Source organism: Medicago sativa, chromosome 4 (assembly GCF_051527215.1).
Source record: "Medicago sativa cultivar Bolivia chromosome 4, Bolivia_mono, whole genome shotgun sequence".
NCBI lineage: Eukaryota > Viridiplantae > Streptophyta > Magnoliopsida > Fabales > Fabaceae > Medicago > Medicago sativa.
In genome coordinates, this window is record NC_140752.1 from 17,177,191 (window position 1) to 17,187,116 (window position 9,926).

The 9,926-nt window shown below is 34.0% G+C and overlaps 1 protein-coding gene and 1 pseudogene across 1 annotated transcript; both read left to right on the plus strand.

Annotated features, from left to right (window-relative positions):
• Positions 1 to 264: 264 nt before the first annotated feature.
• On the plus strand, positions 265 to 2,811 carry LOC146926820 (uncharacterized). Its single transcript, XM_085706978.1, has 2 exons — positions 265 to 764; positions 1,323 to 2,811. Exons 1-2 carry the CDS (start codon positions 265 to 267, stop codon positions 2,809 to 2,811), a joined length of 1,989 nt encoding a protein of 662 aa, XP_085563104.1.
• A 221-nt stretch (positions 2,812 to 3,032) lies between these two features.
• On the plus strand, positions 3,033 to 6,938 carry LOC146926821 (disease resistance protein Roq1-like; annotated as a pseudogene).
• Positions 6,939 to 9,926: the final 2,988 nt, after the last annotated feature.

Below are 9,926 nucleotides of genomic sequence, written 5' to 3' on the forward strand. Positions count from 1 at the left end.
TTTGGTAATAATAATTCTTTAGTTTATTGAACTTTTACTTTGATAATTACTTCTTCAATAAATAATTCCATTTCGTTTGAATTCTTCTTCTTCTCTAATTGTATGCAATAATCATTCTCTATAAATTATTGATACGACTTTTGACTTTTGATATTCAATGAATCATTTCTTTTTTAAAATTCTTTTTTTTCCCTACTTCTTGTTGTTGTGCAATTTCAAATTCTCTGATCACTTTGAGTATTTTTCCTCAATTCAAATCCACCCATGTCTTCCTTTGCTAGTAATTCAAAGAGGAAGAGTTACGTGTACTTGAGTTTCTGCGACAAAGATGCGGCTTCTTTTGTTTCGTATCTCTATACAGCTCTTCGTTTCGAAGATGGAATCGTTGTTTTCTGGGATGATCATGAGTTGTGCGGAAGTCGTGAAATACCAATACCAATCTCAATGCTGAATGTTATAGAACATTGCCAAGTTGCTATAATTGTATTTTCAATAAATTATGCTAATTCAACATGGTGTCTTAAAGAATCGGAGAAAATAACAGAATGTTGCCAAACCTCGGATTTGATTGCTATTCCAGTGTTCTATGATGGTGTCTATCCCTCAAACGGCGGTTTGAAGAGCGGTATGTTTGGAGATGCTTTTTATGATTTTGTGGATAGAATCAGTAAAGAGGAAGACAAGTTCATGGGTTGGGTGGCAGGGATCAGCAAAGCTTACAAATATTCAGGACCAAGATATTTCTTAGTCAAAGACTTATCGAGGTAACTTTTAGGCTTAATTGCATGTTTGATCCCTTATGTTTATTTTAGTTTTCAAGTTGGTCCCTTATATGTTTTAAAAGTTTCAAGTTAGTCCTTTAAGTTTTAAAAGTTTCAAGTTGGTCCAAAACGTTTTTTTTTTTTAACAAGTAGTTGGTCCAAAACGTTACTTACGTTAGAATAAATTAGTCCCTCCAGTCACTTAACGTTTAAAGATTCAGGTTGACAATATGGGTGATGGAACTTAACTTATTTAGAATATAAGTTTTAAAACATTTTTTAATTTTTTTTTTGTTTTATTAAACTGAATATCATGAGAAGAGACTAACTTATTCCAACGTGAGTAACATTTTGGACCAACTTGAAACTTTTAAAACGTAAGGGACCAACTTGAAGCTTTTAAAACATAAGGGACCAACGTGAAAACTAAAACAAACATAAGGGATCAAGCATTCAATTAAGCCTAATTTTTATTATGTCTTTATAAACATTTATGAGAAAATATACTTTGTCATCAAAACTTGATGTCAAATACGCTTTCATTTGATATTTATGTGTAAGTATGAAGCAGGTTTGGGCCAGTGGTGCCGTTAATTTGAAACCTGGGTTCATGCGTTTCTCTTGTTGGACGAAGGACTTCCTACCAAAGGTTCAGGCACAAACTCACGCACGTGTTTGGGTTAGACTCATGCAGTTACCACAGGAATACTGGGGAAAGCAGACAATCTTTGAAATTGCCTCAGGATTAGGTACACTCCTTACCATTGATGAATCAACCCTAAACAGGCATTTTGGGCTTTATGCTAGGGTCTTAATTGATGTGGATCTACAAGAGAAGTTGTTTGAGTCTGTGATTGTGGAGAGGGAAGGGCATGCCATGACTGTTATGATCCAATACGAAAAGGTTCCTATGTTTTGTGCTAATTGCAAAACCGTAGGTCATAGCATCCATTCTTGCTCAAAGTTGCATGCTGATAGCAATGTTCAAACAACTAGAAGCACTCACAATGGTAATCAAAAAGTCCAATCCAAACCTGCTGCATCTTACAAGAACAATGCTAAGTTTGTGCCTATGGTTGCTGATGCAAATGTCAGTACTAAAGCTCACAATATAGCAGTTGGTCATAAGCCTGATAAGAATAATCTTGACATTCATGAAGCCGTTTTTGTTTCAGCTGATGATTTTGAGGAGGGTGAGGTCTCAGCTCCTGAAAACAATGATTTGGAGATTCTAAATACTGCACATCCTGCTATAATTCAGAATCCTACAACTGGAAATAACTCAAACCACAATCTGCACAATGCCTTTGAATTGCTTGCAAGTGGCTCTGAACATGTCACAGGGGAAGCACTACCATTAGATGAGGAATTCACTCCCACTACATTGGATACGTACATTGACAAAAGTCCATATGTGGAGGCCAATTCCCTAGGGATGGAGATCTTGACTAAAAGCACTAACAAAGAGGCTTTTGGCAAATTGAGTAAAAAGATCCCTAAACATGTTGCTTTATGCTCAAGCACTCCTTTGTTGGAATCTGTTAATGGGAGGCAGCAATTCCCCATTACAGATCCCCCTTCCTTAGTTCAGGGTAGCAACATTAGGAGGATGACATTCCCCAATGCTACTGTTGTGTCATTTGGTACTGCTAGAGACCCTACTGTTGATGATTCTATAACAATGCAACCAATCATTTCTCCTATTACTACATATGATGAAATCTTAGGGCAAGACAAGAGAAAGTTACAATTCACCACTGGCCCTAAAAATTCCACTGCTGCTTGTTTGAAAGATGGGAAGGTGTTGAGAAAGCTTTGGGGAGATGAAGATGACAGCACACTAGAACCTGAAGACATTGAGGTTTTTCCTCCTGATGCAGATAAGTTTTTAGCCACTCCTTTAGAGATAGGCAAGTTTACAAAACCTGGCAGGAAGTCTAGAAAACATAAGAGTCCTAATGGAAAAGGTTCTGGTGGCATCACAAGTAGTGAGCACATCCAAACTCGATCCAAAAAGGGTGTAATTAAAAGCAATCTCAAATATGTTTGAGTCTTGGGATGTTTCATTTTACCTTTTGCCTTTTGTTGTCTTGATTGTTTCCCCTCCCTCCTGGTTGGTTTGGGATGGTTTTGTTTGTTTTGATGTTTTGGATTTTTTCTTGTATGAGGTTCAGGCATCACCTGGCTTTTATATCGAATTTTTAGCTTTATCAAAAAAAAAAAATGTTGTAAAAAATAAAAAGTAAGAGAAAAAGATAGAGATGAACATCTATGGTATCACAAACGATGTATGTATTTTGAAGTTCAAATAATACAACTCCATATCTTTTTTTTTTTCTTGTGAGACCCAATAACCATATAGTTAAAACTGACTTGGTTTGAAATTAGATTAGTCTATCTTTATGACCATTTTAATAGTGTCAATTTGTCATTTTCACGTATAATTGACCGTTTTATTAGAGAATTGATATACATATAAATATTCATGCATTTCATCTCTTCTTCATTTTGATACAGCGGAGAAATTCAACATATTAAGAAAGTAGTTGACCGTGTTACTTGTATGCTAAACAAGAGAATAACTTATCCAGCGATTTCTATACAGTGAGTGTAAAACCTAGTGTGCAAGATGTGATTCAATTATTGAAACAATCAAAATGTCCTCTCCTACTAGGGATATGGGGTATGGCAGGGATTGGTAAATCAGCTATTTATGATCAGATTGGTCCCTATTTTGAAGACAAGTGCTTGCTCAATTTTCTTTACAAGCAAAACTTCTTTTTGATGTCGACGAAGCAACTGAAATGAAGATTCCTACAATTGCATCAGGAAAAGAGATTTTAAAAGAAGGACTTCGACATAAAAGGGTACTTCTTGTACTTGAAGATGTTAATAAATTGGAGCAGCTAAATGCTTTGTGCGGAAGTCGTGATTGGTTTGGTACAGGTAGCAAAATAATCATCATAACAAGAGATAGACATCTGCTCAAGGAGCATGGGGTTGACCATATATATAGAGTGCAATAATTGGACGAAAGTGAATCACTTGAGGTTTTGGATGCATTTAGCGGCGCAACAACTCCTTTAAAAAATTTTGGTGAACTTTCTAGACAATTAGTGGATTATTGTGGGGGATTGCTTGTTGCTCTTAAAGACATTGGGATGCTTTTGTATTCAAAAAGAGAAATTTAGTGGAAAGCTGTGTTGAGCAGACTAGAAATGTTTTCCATTCCCGCTCAACTAGCACTAACAGCTCTAGAAAAGAGTTTTGAAGATTTGAGTAATAATGAGAAGCACATATTCCTAGATATAGCATGTTTCTTTAATGGAATTGACCAAAATGATGTACCCCATACACTAAATATTTCAATACCGTGCACGACTCTTGAAATAAGTCTCCTTGAAGATAAGAGCCTTGTAACCATTGATGAAAATAACAAGCTTCAAATGCATGCTCTTCTACAAGCCTTGGCAAGAGATATTATTAAGAAGGAATCAAATAATATGCCTGATCAAGTGGTGAGTGGTAGTGTGTATTGTGTATGTGTGTGTAAGATTTTGAGGCTACCTCTACTGAATGGATCACCACTGTATGGTTTTTTCGTTCCAAATATATAACAACTAAGGAAGCAGAGTGAATATTAACATTGGGTTTCATAATATCCTCACAAGAACATTCAATGTTAATTAGTATGACAAAATTGAAAATGAATATAAGAATAAATTGAAGATAACCTCATAGTTAAAGATGTATCAGTGGCATCAAGAATTTCATCAACCATATATATCTAAGCTATAGCTTTCTTTTTTCTTTTGTTTGATGTTTCAGCCAAAAATGTATGATGTGTTCTTGAGTTTCAGAGGGAAAGATAGTCGTGCAAAGTTCATATCACATCTCTATTCCTCTCTACAGAATGCAGGAATTTATGTTTTCAGAGATGATGATGGGATTCAACAAGGAGAGCAGATCTCAATCGCATTGTTGCGAGCAATCAGACGGTCTAAAATTTCTATCATTGTTTTGTCTTCAAATTATGCTAATTCAAGATGGTGTATGCTAGAGTTGGAGAAGATCATGGAAATTGGTTGAACCAGGGATCTGGTGGTTGTGCCAGTGTTCTATGAAGTAGATCCCTCAGAAGTACGTCGTCAAGAAGGTCAGTTCGGAAAAGCTTTTAAAGATCTTACATCCAAAATATCAGTCGATGAATCGACACAGAGTAATTGGAGAAGAGACCTCATTGATATTGGTGGCATTGCTGGGTTTGTACTCATAAATTGCAGGCTATTGTTTTTTTTTTTCTCTTAGACTATAGTTTGTGATGCTTTAAAATTCTTTGGTGTCCATTTTTAAAATCACTTTCTCTTAGAAATTATAATTTTAGATTTTTTTTTCGAGATACTTATTTAAGTTTTGGAAAATAATTAAAAAAATCTAATATTTTATTGAAAAGAAAAGCTTTTTTGAATAGTTTTTAAATATGGGGGCTGCTAACTTACACCCACCTAAAAACACTAAGGTGCAAGTTAGCAAGCTACACCCACCTAAAATTATTAAGGTGCAAGTTAGCAACCTACACCCACTTGATTATTTACACTCATTTTTATAAGTATTATTAAGATGCAAGTTAGCAACCTTCACTAATTTACACCCACTTTCATCATTCCAAATATTGTTTCCTTAAAAGTTTGTCTTCATTACATGTTTTGTACCTTAAGCATGTCATTGTCTTTTTTGTTTCTTTTTTAAGGATCTTTTTTAAGCTAGTTACAAAATTGCCCTTCTATTTAAAATTAATTCGAATATAAACAAAAGGGTGTTTTAGTAAATTCTAAGTGGGTGCAGCTTGATAACTTGCACCTTAATGTTTTTAGGTGGGTGTAAGTTAGCATCCCCTTTAAATATTAATGCAGATTATTTATTTATTTTTTATACTTCTCCACTTTTGCTTTGCATAGCATATCTAAAACAGTATTTATTTTTAATTTAATATCTATTATTTTCCCTATAATCTTTCTCTAGAAACTTCCCAGATAGGCAGTTGTTCCTGAATCCTCCATTCAGCCTTTCTAAAAATTTTGATGTGATGAGCTATTTGTGCTGCCAGGAGTCCTTACAGCACCCCCAAAAGATTATTAAAAGATAACCGGTGGAGACCAAACCGAGCCGTGGTCAAGGTCAACAAAACCTATAACTAGCAAGACTATTCCTATTATGGAAGAAATTTTCACTAATACAAGAGGGCAACAAATCCCAGCAAATGCAATTCTTCCAACAGTTGATGAACTTCCAATTCTTACAAGAGGGGAACAATGGACAGCTTAGTTAAAGCAAGTTGAGAATCACGTTCAATCTCAATGGAGTTGATAGCCCCATCCAATTTGGCAAGAAGGGATGTACGTACCAATGTGATTGGAAAAACAACCCATGGAAGTGGTTCTAGAATCTCTAAAAACACCCCCACCAGCTGAGACACTAGGGTTGCCTTTGGTAGCACCATATGAGTTTCATTTTACCCTAGCACTAATAGGGGGATACCAGTGGACTTTAATGCTGTGAGGCGCTTAGATGTTGGTAATAGATAGACTTTTATTTAGTGTAAGGATTTGCAAACCAAGTGCAATGATGTTGGTGGTATTCTCAAGGTGGAACTTTAGCTCAATCACTCACAAAACTAAGGATATGGGGTTTACGATATAGGTGTAGAGTATTTTACACCTAGTATTATTCCTTTATTATTTCACAACTAGTTATATCAGAACATGCACTTCAATTTGTTGACTTACTCGTAGCGAATCTTCAATTACTCTAGAATGATTCTTGGATTACAAGTAATAGCTTCTAATAAATGACTATAAGATTACTGGTTCATGAAAACTTGTGCTTTTTTATACCTAGCACATATATACTGATATATAATTCTCCCTCTTCTTTTGATAGATGCATAGACAATATAATATGCTTATACATACAATTGATTGTTATCATTGGTTGATATTTTATAGGAATGGAAGTGAAGATATCAAGAATATTGTTGAACATGTCACCCGTTTGCTAGATAGGACAGAGATGTTTGTTGCTGAACATCCAGTGGGTGTTGAGTCTCGTGTGGAAACTGTTACTGAACTACTAAACATAAAAAAATCAGAAGATATTTTACTTCTAGGGATATGGTGAGGGTGTGGGCAAAACAACTATTGCCAAAGCCGTTTATAATGAAATTGGTAGCAAGTTTGACGGAAAGAGCTTCCTTCTGAATATAAGGGAATTTTGGGAGACAGATACTAATCCAGTTTCCCTACAGCAACAGGTACTTTGTGATGTTTACAAAACAACAACATTCAAGATCCGTGACATTGAATCAGGGAAAAATATATTAAAGCAAAGACTCTGCCAGAACAGGGTGCTTTTAGTGCTTGATGATGTAAATAAATTGGACCAAATAAAGACAATTGTGTGGAAGACGCAAATGGTTTGGTCCGGGAAGCAGAATAATCATCACAACAAGAGATATAATGAATGGCATTAGTCCACGCACTTTCAACACTTTTATTTTGGTCCCTGCACTTTGGTATTGGCCCCCCACCCTTTTTTTTTAAAATCTTGCAATGATATTATTATTTTGTTCGATATTTTTATTGAGAATAAATATAAAATGGGACCAATTTGACTAACGGAGAGGATCAATTTGACTAACGGATTGTATTTGAGGACCAAATGGGAAAATTTGAGAGTTAAGGGACCAAATCGAAAACAACAAATAAGTTAAGGGGCCATTTATGTAATTAAGCCTAAAAAAAACTTACTTAAAAAAGGATTAACTTTAATTGTATCATATCATCTTCTTACTCTGACTATTGTGTCCCTACCAATTGCGTCATATTTTTTATTGAGAATAAATATAAAAAAAAATGCCTACTAAAAGAAGGATTAACTTTATAATTATTCTCAATAAAAATAAGGAACATAATAATAATAATAATAATAATAATAATAATAATAATAATAATAATAATAATAATAATAATAATAATAATAATAAGATGCAATAATATGTTTGGAAGATTTACGGAAAAAAAGTTTAGGGAAGTTTAGGGACCAATACTAAAAAGTGCATAAAGTACTGTAAGTACGAGACACGTTTGAATAGACACAAGTCCAAACAAAAATATTTGAGTATACACAAAACCAAAAAAATAAAATAAAAAAGAATAAAATTACATGATAACATTTGATGTGACTAATTATTTTTTGTTTAACTAGATTGATGACCCGTGCGGCGCACGGGTCCTATGAGCTGAACTAAAAATAATAATAAGTGAATCCTTTTTTTAGGGAGTTGAACCATAGAAGGAGAATTATAAGTTCAAATATTAATATGTTCCATATTAATTGTAAAGGTGTTTAGTGTGCATAAAAAAAATTGGTCTCCATGCAGCTTAATAAGAGATTCACAAATTGAGTATGGTGTTCTGAGACATAAAAAGAAAGTATACTAAAATACAGCATGTCATTTCCTCCTCTTGTATTAATTCTATTGCCATTAATCATCTCCATTCATCATAAAAAGTCCAGGGAATCATAACCCTTTTAGTGAGATGCTTTGATGTCCATGGATATCATGACTCCATGAGTGCTTAAGAATCCCCAATGACAATATGATCTTTAACTCTTGTATCCTTGAGTTGAAAATAGTAAACAAAGTTAAAAGGAAGGCAAAAAAAAATAAAACAAAACAAAAAACCAAAATAAAATAAATGAGATCAAAAACAACAAATTCACAATATAAGCATGAAATTGTTTGAGAAATTGAAGCCTATATTTTAGTTACAAATCAAACCAAGTAACAACCTAAACATAAGATTTAGGCATTTAGTTTCTTATCTAGGATTGCAAACACATCCAATGAGTTGATGTAATTGTTAAACTATTACTCCCTCCGTTTCAAAATGAGTGTCGCTTTAGCCAAAAAAAATTGTTTCAAAATGAGTGTCGCTTTACATTTCCAATACAACTTTAATTTTTTTCTTCCAACTTTACCCTCTCCAACTTTTCTCTCACACAATTTTCAATGCAACTTTAATTTTGTCTTTTTCTTATAAAGTAAGGGCAGTTTAGTAAAAGCGTTATATCCAATGATTATTTCATTCTATTTCTTAATCTGTGTGCCAAAGCCTAAAGCGACACTCATTTTGAAACGGAGGGAGTATGATTGAATTACAAAAGTCCACATTGAAGAAATTATTACCATAAAGAATATAAAGCATTATGATGAAAAACTAACTAACTACCTTCTTAAAAATGACTAAAGTTGAAACTGAAATAACCAAACAACTAAAATAATCAGGAAACTTTTCCAAAATACACATCAAGAGGCATAGAACAATATCTCTTTAAATTTCTCGATAGGAGGCAGAAGAAATTACCTTAAGTTCATACTGGTGGAGTATTCACAGGGGGTAATGCGGAATATGTGCGAGACCCCTCAAATGGAAAAACTCCATCAACAATAAAAGCTTTGCAAGAAGCATAATCAATTAGAGATATAATGAATGCTCATCTTAAGATGAAGGACTACTTTTCCATGAGGCTTGTTAATATAGTCATAAATCTAAAGCCAAAATGTAGAGTATCATCCGAGGACTACAAAAAAAGTAGCATAAATCCAAATTTATTCCCTCAAAGAAAGCAACAGATTAGTATATATGCTAATTAGAGTTGCAAAAGTAAAAATGGAATTTGATAGTATGGAGATTCAAAAAATGGCAACAACTTCAAATTAAAGAAACCAACCAATTTTCTTAAAACAGATTGGCATGTGATAGATCAATGCCCAAAATAACTTGAATATTGAATGAAAAATATGCATCAATCAATTCACGTAAGCATCATTTTATTTTATTTTTGATATAGCCAAATTTATTGAAAGCAAGCCTATGCAAGACGCACACGGCTGCCAAGAGACAAAGAAAACATACAAAGGTTCCGTAAGTATGCAGACAAACCTTAAAACCCAAAAAACACTCCCAATTAAAAACACACCTACAGCTACCAAAATACCACCATAACAAGACCATTGCTGGCCGTATGTGAGCATACAGCAGTAAAAACTCCCCTTGACAGCAGGGAGACAGCTATGTTGTGCTTCTATAACAGCCAGCTAAA